We start from the raw sequence: 19,743 nt of genomic DNA on the forward strand, positions 1-19,743 counted from the left end.
TTTTTTTTTTTTTTTAATAATTTCTCCTTTTCTACCTTTTATCATTCGCTTAATGTGTGAAGATTCTTGAAAATAAATACAGATATATCTGTAGGTGTGTTTTTAGCTGATAAGAAGCAGATTTAAAAAAAAAAAAAAAACTCTTTTACGGCCAATGATTCGCTTTAACTTACAACAGAAGTTAAAACCACAAACGTTTTCCACGTACAAACGAAAATTCGGGTCACAAAAGACGGTCGAAAAGTTAAAAACGGCTATTATAGAAACGGATTGCTTCACATCGCCAGTCAAACTCTTATGGTTGTCAAGGACTGTCATGTTAGCTTGCCCACCACGGGTTTGTCGCTATGGCGAAAATTGATACGTGACCAATTCCTGCAAATGATCCTTGAATCGTGACGTTCCCGGATTATCATCCTGGATGGATTTATATTATTTTTCTGAAGTCACGTGAACTCCTAAGAAATTCTCCGAGATCCCAGTTTCTGATGTTGGAGAGTCTTGATGATTCTTGAGTCCTTCTGTCTGGGGGTCCTGGTTTGTCAAAATCATTCACGTGGCTTCGATGTAAGAAACGTAATGGTGTTGATTATTGAGCCTGTGCTCTTGACTGGATCACTGACCTGCAGCTTTGTCATTATTCCAGTGCAGGGTTGTCACGATTAGTCACAGCGCGCGATCAGAGAGTTATCACACGGCTGACTTTTTTAAAAATACGGATTAAAGGATAAGGCAACTTTTGTACAAAATCACCACAAATAGATAGATAAATATATAAAGTAATCGATCATGGAATTTATAGAGAAAGAACAGACCACATAACAGTATCTTAACTTTTAATAATATGGGCTTGCGCTGAGCTCAGCGAAGATGCATTCCGCCATATTGATCTACTGCGTGACGTCATGCGGCCCACCACTGAAAAGAACTCTTCAGTGCTTCATGGTAATAAGGTAAAAAACCAGTACAAACGCTTCTTCAGAGTTTCACCAAATGGTTTTATTTATGCAACTTAAAGCTTATAATACTGTATAACTTTGGTCGAGTAAAAACACGGAGCAAAAACATGGCTGAATCCTGAATGACTCCTATTTGGATTTGTCCTACCAAGCCTACTGCGCATGCGCGAAGCAGCTCGGCTCGGTTTTCCCTTTCGGGCGCTTTCGTTTTCTGTTAGAATTTGGTAAAGAAAAAAATATATATTATTTACCAGCTTACCGGGTCCATGAACATAAATCTGACAGCTGACAAGGTCGGGATATAAACGAATCGAATATCTAGTCAAATCAAATCAAGTTTATTTGTACAGCACTTTTAACAATAAACATTGTCGCAAAGCAGCTTTACAGAATTTGAACGACTTAAAACATGAGCTAATTTTATCCCTAATCTATCCCCAATGATGAAGCCTGTGGCGACGGTGGCAAGGAAAAACTCCCTCAGACGACATGAGGAAGAAACCTCAAGAGGAACCAGACTCAAAAGGGAACCCATCCTCATTTGGGCAACAACAGACAGCATGACTATAACATTAACAGTTTTAACAGGTATAACCATCAACTGTCCTCATGGGGCCGTCCTTCACAGGAGCGGTGCGATAAAACTTCGACCAGACACAGGGCACCAGGATGGATCGAGCAGGTCCGAGGGGCAGAAGAGGCCAGCATCTCAATCCCAGGATCAACATGTAACTCAGAGGGACAGATTGGGGGGGGAAAAGAGAGAGAGAGAGAGAAAGAAAACACGTTGTTAGGTATGCCCTAAAAATGACAAGTATTAAATCTGTGTGGTAGACTCGCAGAGACGAGAGTCTTTACATCAGGCATAACACACAAAAATGGCATGTTAATATGGTAAAATATATCATGACCTGCTCTGGCTGGATGCGTGATTGGGTGATGGGAGCACACTCCTCAGCAATGATGAGATGCAGATGGGACCCTTAGGCCTGGCCAAGACAATTCAGTTACATTTCACCGGGTCTGGGACATGCGACAGAAAGTCTGACGGCCGATTCCCTGCAGGCTACGATAGCCAGTCGAGGTCTCCACCCTCTCCACCAAAAGATTTCCTGTTGACTCCATGTAACTCAGAGGGACAGATTTGGGGTGGGGGGGGAGGGAAAGAAAACGCAGGTTGTTAGGTATGCCCAATGTCACCTGAATAATGAATACAAGCCACCCGCCGGGACTCCTTGCTGTCATCAGTGATCTGTCTGTAAACACTGTTTTCATGGGCCCAGTGACATCACAGATCAGAGGGAGGCGCATTAACGAAAGATTCTGATTGGTTTATAGTTGCCCACAATCTCAAAATGGCTGACTCCTCCAGCTCTGTGTCAATTCATGATTTCAAAGTTAAAAATATTTTTTCATGTTCGATATATAATGGAAATAATTAACGGAATTGATTACGTATATGTTTTTCTCCTATTACACACACTGTACAAAAGTTGCCTTATCCTTTAAAGTCAATTTCACAACGCGCTCCCTCTGGACTTGTGCTAAATCGGACAACAGCAGCCTCCGTTTCTTAGCACAGCGAGAACGCATGCATAACCTAATAACCTACTAACTTGATTGTGATTGTATATGACTGTGGCACTACATGGATATACGCACCGGCCACTTTAATAGGAACTTGTTCTTGATTCTAAGACCCTTGTTCTTGGCTGCAGGAGTGGAACCGAATGCGTTCTGCTGAGATGCTTTTCTGCTCTCCACGGTTGTAAAGAGTGGCTATATGTTGTTGAACCGATCTGTCCGTTTTCAACAAGGCGTTCGTTTCGACCCACAGAACTGTCGCTCACTCAGTTTTTTTTTTTTTTTTTTGTTTTCTTCTAGAGAGTTTCTGAAACGCTTAAACCAACACTCATGCCACAATGAAAGAAAGTCACACTTTTTTTTTTTCCTCCCCCATTCTGATGTCTGAACGTTAACCGAAGCGCTTGCTTTGTATCTACATGATTTTATGCATCGTGCTGCTGTCAAAGGATCGGCTGATTAGAGAACTGCATGAACCGGCAGGTGTTTTGTTAAGGTGTTCCTGATAAAGTGGCCAGTGAGTGTGTGTGCATGTTTGGATACTAATACATGCGTTTGAGCACAGACGCACACAGCATGATTTGTCAGAACGTGACTTAAAGCTGGACTGCATGGTGACTGACTGGAGAGACACACACACTTGCAATCCGTGTGCTGACTCGCTCTACACGCAGGGCTTTGAAAGAGAGCTTGTCATGGTCCATTTATCTCTCTCTCTGTGAAGAGACCGGAGAATGATCATTTCTCTCACTCCCGGTGTCCAAAATCACTCATTCACGACTCCCTACCGAGGGGATTCTATATCGAGGACTATATAGCAAGCTCATAGGTAAAATGGGAAAAGAGAAGGAAAAAACGCTTTTAGATACTACTCCGCCGCGCCGGTATTTACGTCGTTACTGTCGCACGATTAAAACGTGCCAGATCAGTTGGCTGGCGGGTTTTCAAAATAATAAACGCATGTATTTTTGTGGCGGCACGGTGGTGTAGTGGTTAGCGCTGTCGCCTCACAGCAAGAAGGTCCTGGGTTCGAGCCCCGGGGCCGGCGAGGGCCTTTCTGTGTGGAGTTTGCATGTTCTCCCCGTGTCCGCGTGGGTTTCCTCCGGGTGCTCCGGTTTCCCCCACAGTCCAAAGACATGCAGGTTAGGTTAACTGGTGACTCTAAATTGAGCGTAGGTGTGAATGTGAGTGTGAATGGTTGTCTGTGTCTATGTGTCAGCCCTGTGATGACCTGGCGACTTGTCCAGGGTGTACCCCGCCTTTCGCCCGTAGTCAGCTGGGATAGGCTCCAGCTCGCCTGCGACCCTGTAGAACAGGATAAAGCGGCTCGAGATGATGAGATGAGATGTATTTTTGTGATAAATCCTGATTATACTGAGCGTATTTCCGATATTAATCAATACAAAGTACGTGCATCTTTCAGTTCTTTTCAATCCAGGCTGAATACTTTCTTCTTTGCTGCTGCCTTTGAAGAATTATTTTATTTGAGGCTTTTGATTAATTCCTCGTTCTGCACTGAAACTTTTATTGTATTTATCTTAAATTTATACTTATTCTCTTGGTGCTCTTTTCTGTCGTCTGCCCCTTTTTTTTTTTTTCCTTCCTTCCTCCCTCCCTCCCTCCCTCCCAGCATGACCTCAATGCATGGTGTGTGTGTGTGTGTGTGTGTATTGCTTGGTTGGTGACCATCGGTTGTACACTACTTTTGATGATGCATTGTGGGATACTTTGAGTGCGCTATATAGGATGTAATAATTCTCACTGTACATTCGGACAGCACTCCAAAATGGCGAGCTCACTCTATCGTGAATAGAGAGTGATTTTGGACACAGACAGCATCTCTCTGTCTGTCTCCTTTTCTCTTTCCTCAAACACAGATTAAGGCATTTGGATTTCCTATCCCCTCCTTATCCAACCTGCAAATCTGTTTTCTCAACCAGTGTCCAGTGGATTTAAAATTTTTTTTTTTCTCATTAAAAGCCATCTGGACCTTCTCAGTGTGACGGCTTGCCGTCCTGCTTGAGTGATTCTCCGCCCGTGCGTTTCTAATACGTGTAATTAGACTAAAGTTGCCCAAGTGCCCTTGATATCTGATCAAGAGGCCATCTTTCACATAGCCAGGACTAAACCAATCCAGCTGCACACTTAACTCGGTTATTTTGCCCGGAAGGAGCTCTGTTATTTCGAATTAGGATCGAGTCATTCATGTTGTACGGACTCCTTTAGAGCACCGTCAGGTTGGAGAGGCCTAATAATTAATAATAATAATAGTTGCAGCAGGGTGCTATTCTGACCTTTTTAGTTTGTACGCTGTGACTAAAACCTGCAGCCGCTGGCTCTCTTCATTACTCCTGCTCGTGTTTATTAAGGCATGAAGGGATTGCTAGAGCACTTGATTTACTGTAAGTGCCACTAGAAGTGTGTTAAGCGTAATGGCAGGCCTTGAAGCATCCACCGCCGGCGAGCGGCTCCCGCATGGAGAAAAGCGCCATTAAAACACCGCGAGCTGTTAAGAAAGCTGGCGAGAGGAGCTGGACGAGAGCACTTCCTTCACACTTGCATTAATTATTTTGGGACTTTGCGAATCATTATTCAGGAACGTGTGAGATGCTGTTCTTAGGGAGTCTGGATTTTAATCAGTGACCTTATTAATAATAGGAAAATGAATAATAATAATAATAATAATAATAATTTATTATTATTATTATTATTATTATTATTGATCCAGCATGCATTAAAACGCACCTGAAAGTGTTTTAGGGGGGAAAAAAACATTTATAAAGGAAGAAGTAGATAATAGAGGAAGAAAGCAACGTGATAAATTAAGAATGAAATAAATATCGTGGTTGTGGTTATTTGGATCAAGCAGTGAATTTGCTGGAAAAGTTAAAAGAAAAAAAAATCATACACTGCTTTTGTTTTATTTAACACATGAGCAGTATTCAGCTTGAGGTCATGTCATCCTTCCGTCCTATACACCCCACCATCACCTTAAAGTGCAGATCACGGGTAAATTCAGGAGCAAGATCAATGTACACTACCGTTCAAAAGTTTGGGGTCACTTTGAAATGTCCTTATTTTTGAAAGAAAAGCACTGTTCTTTTCAATGAAGATCACTTTAAACTAATCAGAAATCCACTCTATACATTGCTAATGTGGTAAATGACTATTCTAGCTGCAAATGTCTGGTTTTTGGTGCAATATCTCCACTTGCATGTGACGTCACAGCCGATCCAGATTGTAAACAGACGCCATCTTGTCGGTCAAACGCCATATTTCCGCCATCGCGATTTACCGACACTGACTTTCGTTGTTTTTCACCCAAATCTGCAAATATTACCGTGCCACAATGCCGGAGAGTTGTATGGCATACAACAGGAGAGGTCAGAAATCAGGAAGAAAGTTTCATAGGCTGCCACGGGACCCTGACAGGCGTGCAAAATGGATTGCTGCTATCAGCCGGGCCGATCCAAACAACAACAGCAAGGCATGGGTACCGACTGGAAAGAACGATCACTGGTGCCTGTGCAGTGACCATTTCATCTCAGGTTTGCCATGTATTTATTCCAGTATATCCATGTGGTATCGGTACTAGTACTCAATACTTAAGTGACTTACCCGTCCAATGAGGATTGTTATTTTCTTGTTTACAAGATGCCACATCTGAGTCGCTGACAAATCCTGAATTTCTGTAAAGATAACTGTCCAGAGATTTATAAGCACGCAGTGCTTCACCACTGAACAGCGAGGGAAAGTTAATGAGGTAATGATACACGTCCGGGTATTCCACCTCTGGCAGTTCAATATCCACTGACACGGTCATGAAAACTACATCCGGTAAGCCATAAGGGTCACTAATCTGTAGATCGTTTATTTTAGACATATATCTAGTTATCTGTTCATTAGAAAAATGAGCCGTGTAGTCCGTCGGTTGAAATTGATCCATTTTGTACACGAGTGCAACAATATTCAGCTGTGTTGTTGACCGACAAGATGGTGGCTGTTTACATTCCAGCCAGGATTCGGTCACGTGACTGCAAGAGGTGTATAGAGGCCCATTTCCAGCAACTCTCACTCCAGTGTTCTAATGGTACAATGTGTTTGCTCATTGCCTCAGAAGGCTAATGGATGATTAGAAAACCCTTGTACAATCATGTTAGCACAGCTGAAAACAGTTGAGCTCTTTAGAGAAGCTATAAAACTGACCTTCCTTTGAGCAGATTGAGTTTCTGGAGCATCACATTTGCGGGGTCGATTAAATGCTCAAAATGGCCAGAAAAATGTCTCGACTATATTTTCTATTCATTTTACAACTTATGGTGGGAAATAAAAGTGTGACTTTTCATGGAAAACACAAAATTGTCTGGGTGACCCTGAACTTTTGAACGGTAGTGTAATTCTCCTTTTTTTTTTTTTATTAAACTTTGGTGAAATATCTGTCACATTTTGGGCAATTTTTTTTTCCCCCTTGCGCAATACCAGAAAAATTCAGTCGAAATGAAGCCATTTGAGGCGAATTGGTCCGCCTCTGAAAAAACTTGGCATTTGGATTTTCCAGCAAACATTGATTTTCGTGACGTCGCGTGCGGGACGCCTCCTTCTGAATCCTACGTCAGCGCTGGTTTGTTTATGAGAAAACGACCTGGTGGTTTTCTGCAATTTTCTTCGTTATCGCGTAATTATTAAAATGGTTAACAGATGTATGGTAGGAGGGTGTAGCAACACCAATCCTGATGGGATTAGTACTCATCGTTTTCAAAAGACCGGACAATGAGAGAGAAACGGGAGCGCTTGGTCTACACAGGCTGTGCACTGAAACCGTGCAAAGCTCTCGCAGCCTGCTGGCGCTTCCGCAGGTGACGTCACGAATCTGGCTCCAGACTCCCTTGGGATTTTTCCAGACGCGTTTATTTATTTATTTTTTTCTGCTGTAGACAGATGGCCTTGTGCAAAATTACCCTTCTGGATGAGTGTGTAAAGGGACATACTTTCATATAAACATGAAATTGGTTCAGAATATGGACTTTAATTTAGATACGATGCTGATTGTGTGAAGCCGCAGATTCAAAAAAAAAAAAAATCTGCTCATGCTTGTCATGTCTAATGTTCATGCCGTGGATCGATTTCAGAAATGAATCTCGAACTGTATTCCATGCTGGTTTCTGAGAGAAGAAATTCCCTCTCGTAAAGTCACATGGTTTCTCAGAGCGGGTCCGTTTGTGTGCGAGAGATCTCACTTGGCTGATTTGAATACGTTGCTCTTAAACAAATCTTTTTCTTTCTTTTCTGGGTTCAGTGGAACATGGGTGTATTTGCATTTCGTTGTATAACCGGTGCTGGATTGGAATCGTCTGCTTTGTGATGCAAGTGGAAAAAAACCACGATGCATTCAAAGTTAGTCAGGAAAACCCTGGTTTCTTTTATGTTTGCAAGGATTTTTTTTGGGCGCTGTTATTTATGTTGTGCACTTTTGCATAGCGACAGGGAAAAAGCGCGAGTGTGTATCTAACTCCAGCAGATGCTTCGCAGGTTATCGACTCCTGGACTTGGATTCTCTCGTTTTTCAGGGTGAGAGTTATCAAGTCTGAGACTCACTCGCTCCCTCCCTCCCTCCCTTTGTGTCTTTTTCTCTCTCTAGATCTCACTTCCCTGAGGCAAGCTTCAGAATGGCTGGCTCAGTAGCTTGTCTTTGCCATTTTTCTTTTTTTTTTTTTTCCAACTCCTATAAAAACAGTGCGAGTTCAGCCGAGAGCAATTGTCTGCCGGCGTGCTTGCCAAACAGGCCAATCGCTTACTCGGAGACATCACCAGAGCCGAGCTGCTGCATAACTCCACATGTTCACATCTGACTGCATGTTTGTGTGTGGCCTCGTTAAGCATTTTTTTTCCCCCCCTTCCGGTTAAGGCCTGGACGTTGTTCGGGCTGTGTGAAAAGAATATTTTTCGTGTCTTCATTGGAAAATATTTATACAGATAATGCGGCGCGCGCACACACACACATGCTGGCGCCGTTCCCAGAGGCCTTATGACCAGACGTGTTTTGTATACCGTTTATCTTGGCAGTGGGAATCCGTGTGTTCTAAAATAGTTGTAGCTGTAAGAAATAATTTCTAACAGTTTGTGCATATGGTTACGAAGTCGATGCATTTGCGCCTAACCCTTTTCTCTTTTTCTCATGCAGATATGCCCATTTTTGGGCAATGTCCTGCACAGGACGACTTTTACCTGGTCATGTGCAGCCAGTGCAGTCAGGTGGTCAAACCCCAGGCCTTCCAAGCACACTACGGTAAGAGCTGAATCTCTCTTTTCTCTCCCCCCTCCCTTTAGTTCAGTCTCTCTCGTCTTGCATAGTCTTATTTCTATGAAGGAAATGAACACTTCCACCTCTGCTGTGTGAGAACTGAGAGACAGAACGCGAGCAAGGGAGAGATTATCAGCCTTTGATTTCCACTTTGTGTTTACGGTCGTCTGGTTAATATTTGATGTGCTCCTTTCCTTCTATGCCCTTTGTGCCTTTTAAGCCAAATCCACAGCTTTTAACTCGGGGAATGACTGACTGACTGAGTGAGGAGAAAAGGTGCTCCAGGATTACCCGATTACAGTCCATGCAGCTGCCTCGACACGCTCGCGAGCGGTTAAAACAAAACAAAAACGTCTCGGTGATGACAGACGGAAATTCGACGCTGGATTTGTCCAGCTGCTCTCAGCGTCAACCGATAATGCACTGAATCTGCGTCTGTTGCTAATAATACAAGCCAAACATTTTGTCTCTCTGAGCCTTTTCTGTTCAGCCGTCGATGTTTGGCGCAGTGCGGTAAAGTTTTGCGAATACTGGAACGCAAGCTCATATTGACCGATTTCTCCATTACATTGGTTTGTACAACGTTGGCAAATTGTGTAGGAATAACGCACTTCAGGATGGGCTGTTATGTAGGGATGGCGAAAACTAGGGCTGTAACGATACACCCAACTCACGATTCGATTCGTATCGCGATTTTTTGACCCACGATTCGATACACCCACGATTTTTTTAAATGTATTTTTAAAGTAGTAAATTTGACTTATTAACATTTACTTACTTACATTAACTATTTAATAACAAATAATTCAGACCACTGCAGAGAATGAGTAATATGTATGCAAAAATGAATAAATGTATATCCAAAGATTGTTTTATTTCTCAAAATAATACTGTTGAGCCAGAAGCTCTGGGTTTTTTTTTTTTTGGTTCTGAAAAAGTCATTTTTCCAAATCGTGTAAATCCGTTAAGATATTTTTTTTTGGGGGGGGGGGGTATAGGGGTGGCTCTCTCACTGTCTCACTCTCATAGGGCCAATGATTTTCTGTGATCGCGGAAAACAGATGGAAATTACGGAATTTTTATAGTGAAACATTGCTCGCGTGTCAAAATGTAACTGCCGCAGAAGGCTTCCGCCCAAGCAGACATGCCTTCAGTGTTGCCAGATATTGCTAACGTTTTCCACCCCAAAATATGTTCAAAACCAGCCAAAAAGCACCTAAACCCGCCCAATCTGGCAACACTGCATGCCTTTCCGGTCAAGTGATTGTGATTGGCTTGTGGCACACCTAGCCAGCCAATGAGCTGCTTGTTTACAGATTCGCTCCCCGCGTCGCAACCAGAATGGCGACCGCTTAAAAGAAATGAATGCTCTGCCAGTGGCGAGTGTGGACGTTGCGTGACTCGCAGAAGATTGTCGCAGGTCGGCGAAAAAACGACTTACTAATAGATATAAAAAATAAAAGTAATTTAAGTAAGTTTAAAATGTAATTTAAATAAAAAGTAAAGTATTCATAAATTGAAGTTTGGAAGCACCTCTGTTTTTGGGCTGAGGAGAAGTTTGAAAGGGTGTACCGCGATTCTGCCTTCTTGTATCGCGACACGGATCGTGGCTCTGCGTATTGCGATTTCGATACGCATATTGTTACAGCCCCAGCGAAAACTAAAAAACATCTTGACCGACCACCGAGCCTCATTAGCCAGTTAAAGTCGGTTAACCTATGAGTTTAAAATTCTAGAATTGGAATTATTAGAATCTATTCTAAATCTAACCGTGAGCATCCGCACATTCAGTCCCAGTCGCTGCCCTCCACTCACATTATCTTTTCTACAGCGCGAAACATTTAGTCAAACATGGCACTTATGTCGAGGGGTTTGTATCGGAGCGGAGGACAAATGGCTCCAGCTTAGAGACAGTTTCAGTTGGCCATGATGGTGTTGAAAATAAAGTCAAGTGCTAGAAGAAGTGCATAACATTCAGTGATGGGAATAACGGCGTTAAAATAAAGGCTGTTATAACGCCGGGTAATCTAATTAATTAGCTACAATCGTTATAACGCCGTTACCAATATCAACATGCCATTACTGCATGGTATTGAAGTTGCTCTGAAGCCGTCACCGACTTGGCTCACAGACGTAAAAGCTGCGTTTGTCACTCCCTCTCCAGACACCGCTGTCATTTCATTCTCTCCCCTTCCCTCCAAAAGTCGGCATCTGCGCCTTTAGTTTGTGTGGAGAGATATGATCTGCAATAACATGCATTGTTGGCTACAGACCGAAACATACTTTCAGAATGCACTGGCCAAGGCAGGACTAAACTCCATGTGCCTTCTAATAATAATAATTAAAAAAAAAAACAGAATAGTAATTTGTAAGCTAAAAAGCCTGTGTCTACACTTTTTTCTTTCGCCGAGTGGCAGCTGTCTTGAACTGGGGCGGGAGGGCGGGACATGACTGAATGGGTGTTTGATTTGTCAGCTGTTGTCCTTACACCGCATGGCATTAGCCTGGGCCTGCCCATCCTAAGCGTGACGCAACACGGGGGCCTGTTGCGAGCTTAGTCTGGCCAGGCAAGCTATCTCCAGCTCTTCCAAGCTCCCGAAAAATCGGGAGCCAATCAACTTTGAGCATCTCCAACGGCCCTGGGTAGAGGCGTGTTCAAGGCAGTGACGTAGTAGAACTGCGACCGGAAGCCATAGATTGTTTACAGAATCTATGCCGGAAGCGCTTCATTCACTAGAAACATTACGAACATGGAGCAGCAGCAAGCCTTTGACACAGCGGTAGATGCTGTATTGAAAGCATTCAACGGGAAGTTTTCATTGAAAACGGAGCAAAGAGCAGCCCTGGAGATATTTATCTTCTTCCTGTTACTCAAGCAGTTTCCGTCGCGTCACATACGTCAGAGGAAAGAGTGATGTGATTGGTTTAAGCTTCGTCACAGCCTTTTCTGGCTTCGACCAGTAGCAAACTGGGGCATTTCAGGGAGGCGGGTCAACCACGCGCTTTGGGAAATGGTTGGGCTTAATATCTTTGCCAGACCAAATGCTCGCAGAGCTTTGAAGTCGCGTTAGCCAGACTAGCATGGCATGCCCCAAGCATTTACAACACAGAATTCCAGGTTCTCCGCTCCAAAATCGGCAGCTTCAAAACGATTGATTATCTTTTTTTAACCGACAACCAAAAAAAAATTAACCGGTTGACGTTGATTCGGTCAACCATCGGTCAAACGGTCATCGGTTAACATCCCTACTGTTATGAGAAAAGAATCAATTTCAGGGTGGGAGCAGTAACTCTGCTTCATTTGTACTCTACGTCGTACAAATCACGTCACTGCAGCGTGTCCCCAAGTGTTTTAGAAATACGTAAATTCGAATATAAACCCCGCAACCTGACACGCTCGCACTCTTTCAACTGATAAGTGCTGCAAAGCTGGTATTTGGAGATCAGAACCTCACAGGCAGGCTTCTCAAGAGGAGACACACCATCCAGTGGTTGAACCTTGGATTCTGGGGGAACGGTCCACACAGGCCATGGAACAGTGGACTACTCTTGCACAGCTTTTTGAAGGATTATGGGAGTATGCTCGTCCATGCATCGACATGTGGATTTGGAGATGGCATCTGGCCTGAAATTTGTTGTCGGAGGTATTTGCTGGAGTATGGGGTACTTGGGACATTACTGCATTTGGCTGAAGCTTTTCTCCAAAGCGACTTGCAATTGAGACAGGATACCACCCAAGCAGTTGATGGTTAAGGGCCTTGCTCAAAGGCCCAAGAGTAGCAGCTTGATGGTGAACTCGCGGCCTTCTGATCAGTAGCGCGGTACCTTCACCGCGGATCCACCACTTCCCTACTCGATTGTGTGGCGTATGAGCGCAGTCCGAGTTGTATCTTGGTGTTAAGTCAAAATCGTTCAAGCTGGGTGTTGGACTCCATCAGGAGCATTTTGACAGTATCTCTATTTCCTCTTTGTGGTTTTCACGGACAGGATATCAAGACTCCGCCATGGTTTCCAAAGGTTTCTTGTATAGCCGACTCGAGGCAACATCTCTGCAAATTTTTCAGATGATTTGCTCATGGCGCTATCCAAACTGGAACTCCACAACATTTCGCTGCTGACTGGGATACAGAGGCCATGGTTTTCTCCTGGCAAAGAGTGTAGTGTTCCCGACAGAGCAGAGGAAAGGCCTCGCCCCTGGTGGAGGAGTTTAAGTATCATGTGATCTTATTCTCAAGCGGTGGAAGAAGAGAAAGCAGGCTTGACGAGTAGATTGCTTCACTGGCAAAAGTGATGGAGTTGCTGTCGTGTTGAAGCAGGAGCTCAATTTGCAGATCTCCATCCTTGTGTCATCATGGTTGCAAGCTGTAGGTTCTGATGGAAAGAATAAGGTCACAAGTACAGGTGATGGGGAAAATTCCTCTGCAGGATTACTGGGCTTTCTCTTCGTGATAGGAGATGGAGCTCAACAAGAGGACAGAAGATCCTCGGAGTCGGGATTCTGTTCATCCAAATCAAGAGGAGCTGGTTGATGTGGTTTGGGCACCTTAGAAGGATGCCCCGGGTTGGGTTCCGGTAGAATTGTGTCAAGGACATCCCATTCAACCAGAGATCCTGGTTTGAGGGGTGTTCTCTCACAGCTGGCTTGGGATCATTTGGGGAACATGTCAGGATGGAGAGACTGGGGATAGAGGAGTCTGGGTTGACCACTTGAGCCTGTTGCCACCGTAGTCTCAACCAGGAAAAGCGCGAAAAGAAATGAACCTGGTTTGTTCGTTGACGTGAAAGCCGGTCCAGAAATGTCGAAGTGAGCTCAAGTCACACATGGCTCAACAGCTGCTTCATTAAAATGTTCGAACCATCGAGTTCGGTTTTGTGATTGTGCTGTATAATTTGATAGGCTTTATAATGGACATGAACATTTATTACTTAGAACCACTGATTTACAACAACTCTATTGACCTTCTGTCCTGGATTCCAGTGGATCGTTTAATAAATTTACGTTTATACTCGAGCAGAAATGGTGATGGGAACTGAAGGAAGTGCGTTGGAACAATATCCGAACGCAGGTTGTATACAGGTTTTTCACTGGAGTTGCCAACTCGTGCTATTCCCTCCGTTTCCTTTGTGCTGACTTTGAGAATAATTCTTACATTTGGTTTTGTTTACTTGGTTGTTGCTTTTATTCAACGCAAGTTGGCGTCCACTCGGAGCAGAGCACTTTAAATCTTTTTCAGGATCTCTCCATCATGGGATTTGAACCCCCAGCCATGTGGGAATGAGTTCAGACGCTTAGCTATGATGTTCCTCAGTCTGCTGCTGTGCATCTCATTTTGTCTGGCGGCTTTTTTTTTTTCACCACTGAATGATTAATGGCATTGCAGAGATTAATTGCACGGTTCAGGAAACTCGAGTGCTCGGAGTACAGAATTGCAAGTGTGTGCCAAGTGCAAGTTGTTCTGTGCGGAACTGCTGATCTACGACTGCCGTGCAAACTCTGATCAGACAGCACAGCCAGAAAGTGGCTTCGAACACACTTCTCACCAAGTTGAGGCTTTTTTTTTTTTTTTTAACGGTCTTTAGGGCATTTAAGTTGACTAGGGTGCATCTCTGCCGTGATGTTTAACACATCGATGGAAGAATTGCAGGAAGAAAAAGAATGGCGCTTCTGCGTTTATCATTTAAAAGCTGTTTTGTTTGTTTCCCCCAATTTGGTCAGTTCCCACCCACAAGCTAGCGGTACCGTAGCTCAGGAGCGTGAAGGCTAACGCATGGTTCCTCCAAGATGCATGACAGCTGGCCAACCACATCTTTTTGTGGTATAGGGCATCGTAACGCACCCGGTCGAAAGCGCTATCCGCCCTCTTCCACATGCATGAGCTCAAAGACACCCGCAATGGACGAGTGTTGCTGTGATTGACAGGAGAAAGAGGTTGCCGTTCCTCTGTAGAGAGCCTGGCCAGTTCTGCTGACAGAACCGTGGACTCGCGAACACGCACGGCTGCAACGTCGTCAGGATTCGAACTCCAGGTCTCGTGATGATTGAGCGAACGCTTTTCTCGTGCACCACTCGGGAGATAAAATTGACTGCGTGTTTGTGGACTGACCTGCTGTTTAATTCTGAAGTACGAGGTCAAGGATGTTCCCGACTTCAAGGATGCAATTATTTTTCTGCCGTTATCATCACATAACAGCCCGCGAAACGCGCTTACCGTAGAATATTGGTTTGCTGTCGGAGTAAAAGTTCTGCTCAAGCTGTTATTCCAGAGCAGGGCCAAACTTGCATCCGGTCGCTCACGGTGTGTGTGTTTTTATTCCTTGTTCCGTGTTCTCCGTTTTGGATAACGAGCAAATATTAGCCGGCTAACTTGTTGCAATTAGCCTCAATCAGAGATCCTTTTGGATCTTGATGGCAGAAGATGAACACTCTGACCAAACACAACCTTACCTGACCCTCCAAAATGAAATCAATTATCAGATCTTTTAATGAATTTTCATCCGCCATCTTTTAATTGACTCGTTTGCAAAGAGTCTGAGCTCAGATTGATGTACTGTGTTTTGTTTTGTTTTTCCCCCCCGCCTTCACCCGTGCAGCTAAAACACCGGGTTTTCAGCAGATGTGTGTTCTTTCATCGCAGGAGTGAGGTGTTGAGAAGCTTCACTGAGCGTTTTCTCCGATTTCGTTTATTCGACTTTTTTGTGCACCAAGTTTCTCCTCTTGGATTGCATGTTACACTTGGAAGAAGCGAAAGGAAAACACGACACCTTGAGATAAATAAATAAATAAAACGTATACACTTATGGCCCTTTTCCACTACCCTTTTTCAGCTCACTTCAGCCCGACACGGCTCGCGTTTCGACTACCTCAGAGCAGCACGACTCCGCTCGCTTCAGCCCTGCTTAGCACCTAAAACTCGCACGGTTTTGGAGTGGGGCTGAAGCGAGCCAAAACGAGCCGAGTGGGGCTAGGGGTGTGAGGAGACACTCCCCTGTGCACTGATTGGTGAGGAGGCGTGTCCTCACATGCCCACACACGCCCCGTGAGCACGCTGGGATCTGTAAACCCGGAAGAAGAATAATTACGAATTACGAGAATTTCTGAAGCCTTATGCGCCTCGCCTCATCTATACGCTCTTGCCAGTATCTGTTGGCGTTGTCGGTGACAACAAGCCACAGCACCAAGACCAGCAACACTAACGACTCCATGTCCTCCATGTTTATTGTTTACTATTCGGGTCGTGAGACTACCGCTTAGAAGGTCACTGATGTCACTGTTTGCGCCGCCTAACGACATCACGTGACGTCCACCCACTTTCGCTAACTCCACCCAATGTGTCCACCCACTTCCAGCCAGCACGGTTCAGTGCGGTTGTAGTCGAAATGCAACCCCAACAGCCCCACTCAGCTCGACTCAGCCCAACTCAGCACGGCACGACTCAGCCGCGTTGGTAGTGGAAAAGTGGCATTATACCCCTTTTCCACCAAATCAGTTCCAGGGCTGGTTCGGGACCAGTGCTGGTGCTGGTTCACAACTCGTTCAACTTGCGAGCCAGCTGAGAACCAGTTTGCTTTTCCATAGCTCGCGGTGCTAAGGGAAGCCACGTCATTACGTCGCTGTATACGTCAGTTACGTCGCTGTGTTTGCATAAACCTTGGCACGAATATCGAAGCAACAACACAAAAGAAGCAGCAGCAACAACAACAGCAATAATGGATGACTTCACGTTTGTACAGCTGCTGCTTCTCGTCGCTTAAAAATGGCAACCTTTCGTGGTCTTGTTATTGTTGTTGGTCTTAACAACTCCGCCCCCCCCGCTGACGTAAGCGGTTCTTTCCTCTGGCCCAGCAGAGAGTTGGTGCTAGCCTGGAACCGGTTTTTCTGGCCCCAGAGCCAGTTCTTTGTCAGTGGAAACAGAAAACCCGGTTCCAAACTAAGCACTGGCCCCGAACCAGCCCTGGAACTGCTTTGGTGGAAAAGGGGCATCACTGGCCACTTTAACAGGAACCTGTTCTTGGTTCCAAGATCCCTGTTCTTGGCTGCAAGTTTGGAACCCAATGTGGTCTTCTGTTGCACGCTGAGATGCTTTTCTGCTCGTCACGGTTGTAAAGAGTCGCTATGAGTTACTATATCCTTCCTGGTAGCTCGAACCAATCTGGCCATTTTCCTCTGAGCTCGCTTATCAACAAGGCATTTGTTTCCACCCACATTTTGGAGGTCAGCGACAGTTCTCAGTGTTTTGTTTTTTGCACCATTCTGTGTGAACTTAAGAGACTGTTGTGTGTGTGAAAACCTCAGCAGTTTTTGAAATGCTCAAACCAACACCCACGCCACAGTGCAAGAAAGTCAGTCACACACTGAGATCAGTTTTTTTTTTTTTTTTCTCTCCATTCTGATGTGTGAACATTAACTGAAGCTCTTGATTTGTATCTGCATGATTCTGTGCATCGTGCTGCTGTCATGTACGCCAGGGGGTTCGGTCTTGTCCACAAAGAGCCGGTCTGACTGCAAGTTTTCATTCCAACCACGCCCAAGAGGTGAACCGATTTTAAACAGTTGCAGCTCCTATGTAGTGGATGTTCATTATGTCTAATTATTGCAGATATTTTAAGTTCGTTTCTTAGACAAGGATTTTTTTTTTAAGCTTGTTACCTCGTTAACAGTTTCGGCGAGAATCTCCCGCCTTCTTCAGAAACAGTCACCAGATGTCGAGTGGTGACGTGCCTTATCAGCTGATGTTGCGTTACGGAGGCGTGAACGTCCCGCCCAATTTGACAGGTAGTTCACGCCTCCTGCTGTCAGGTCGCTCCTCCAAGGACGGCGCTCCAGGTGTGCGACAGCGCGTACGCTCCCTCATCCCGGTTCATCGTTCTCTGTGCACGCTTGCGTATCTCCACTGCCTCTAAAATCCAACGCTGGAATCTATTTTCTTCAGCGCGAATGATTCTGGCCTCTTCCCAATTCATTATGTGATTTTGCCGTTTGCAGTGGTCTGAAATGGCTGATTTTAGGTTTTCTTGGTTTGCTTTTTCTTTTTCGGATCTTGAGTCTTTTTGTTGTTTCTTTTTCACACTCTATTTGGTGTTCTTTCCTTCGAGTATGGAAGCATCTGCCCGTTTCACCAATATAGACTTTATTGCATGAACGGCAAGGGATTTCATAGATGACGTTGCGTTTATTGTCCAGTTGTATTTTGTCTTTGGGGTGAACTAGCAGCTGTCGTTGGTTCTTATATGGTTTGGCCGGGGTGTTGATGTGGTATTTCCTCATGGATCGTTGGATGCGTTCTGTGACTCCTTTTATGTATGGTAGTGTGACAAAGTCCCGGTTTGTTTTTTCCTTGTTTGTTTGTTTTTTTCTTTTATTTGTGTCTGTAATTTCCCTTTCTGAATTGCCCACGGTGGATACTGGCAGGTTTTAATGCCTGTTGGATGTGTTGGTCCTCCTCCTGTCTGTCTTTCTCCTCGGTGATGCTCTGTGCTCGGTCGTATAGTGTTCTGATTACTGACATTTTGTGTCCTTGGAGGAGCGACCTGACAGCAGGAGGCGTGAACTACCTGTCAAATTGGGCGGGACGTTCACGCCTCCGTAACGCAACATCAGCTGATAAGGCACGTCACCACTCGACATCTGGTGACTGTTTCTGAAGAAGGCGGGAGATTCTCGCCGAAACTGTTAACGAGGTAACAAGCTTAAAAAAAATCCTTGTCTAAGAAACGAACTTAAAATAGTTGCAGCTCCTGATCGGGTGGAATAAACCCTTTTCAGTTATCACTGATCTACACGACCTTTGACGAACGGTGGCTTCCTTTGCAAAATAACAGAGTAAAAATATCGGACGACGTACTAATACAGAAATATCCAGCGATCAGATCCAGTAACGGATTCAACAGCCCTAGTCACGATCCTGACGCATCACATGACTACCTTGTCGTATCCTCCAACTCCACCAAGTTACTAATTATGTATCCGATTCAGTGACTCATTTGTTAATGAGATGAACTTGGACGGGACTGAATGGCGTCGGATTAAAGTGCGCGAAACTAGTTTGGTGATGTTGATCATAGATGGGTAGATGGATGGATAGAACTTTATTGGTCCCTTTGGGAGGGTTCCCTCAGGGAAATTCCAGCAGCGTCATTACAGGATAAACGGAGAAAAGAAAATAGAGAGAACTTCTAAGGGGTGTTCACACGGCACATATTTGCATCGATGTATTTTGTTGCAATATATCTTACACCGGTGTAAATTTTGTGGAGCGTTCACACGTCACAAACCTGCTTACTAGAGAGAAGCGTGTTAACGCCGGTGCAGCCCCACTTGCGTTCACACGGCAGTTTTTGCGACCGTGCTATACGATAGTAATAATGCGGAAATGAAATATGCGCATGCGTGAAAATGTACTTCCTTTTCCCGGTTGTCATGGCATCACCAAGCGCCGGGAAAACAACGTGGATGAAGACACCAGTGTTGCCAGATACTGCTGACGTTTTCCAGCCCAAAATATGTTCAAATCCGCCAAAATGGACTTAAAACCTCCCAATCTGGCAACACTGGAAGACACGCAGTTCTGTTGTTGTTGATATTCGCCATTTTGGAAGCGCAAAATACCAGGATGCAAATTATGCAATGCCCGTATGTAATCAACTCTCCTCGCGCGTAGCGAGTCTACCCCTGTAGCGTTCAGACGTCCCGTTTTATATCGGTGCTGCCCCGCAAACTAGCATTTACTCCGGAGTAAATTTCTTAAACCACCTCCCGAGCAGGGTTAGATTTGCACCGGTTTAAGCAGCTTTCAGGGGCGACACAGGTATAACTTTGTACCGTGTGAACGCTCTACCGGGGCAGCCCCGGCGCTACACCGGAGTAAAAGTTGCCGTGTGAACACCCCTCTAGATAAATTA

General features: G+C 44.7%; 1 protein-coding gene across 1 annotated transcript in view; it reads left to right on the plus strand.

Moving 5' to 3' along the window:
- The window catches only part of LOC132874640 (ataxin-7), a 67,942-nt gene that overhangs the window by 21,605 nt on the left and 26,594 nt on the right, over nucleotides 1-19,743 (plus strand). The window contains exon 4 of the mRNA XM_060910970.1: nucleotides 8,725-8,829. Coding sequence (XP_060766953.1) covers nucleotides 8,725-8,829 — 105 coding nt within the window. The remainder of the gene's footprint in view (nucleotides 1-8,724; nucleotides 8,830-19,743) is intronic.

Source organism: Neoarius graeffei, chromosome 26 (assembly GCF_027579695.1).
Source record: "Neoarius graeffei isolate fNeoGra1 chromosome 26, fNeoGra1.pri, whole genome shotgun sequence".
NCBI lineage: Eukaryota > Metazoa > Chordata > Actinopteri > Siluriformes > Ariidae > Neoarius > Neoarius graeffei.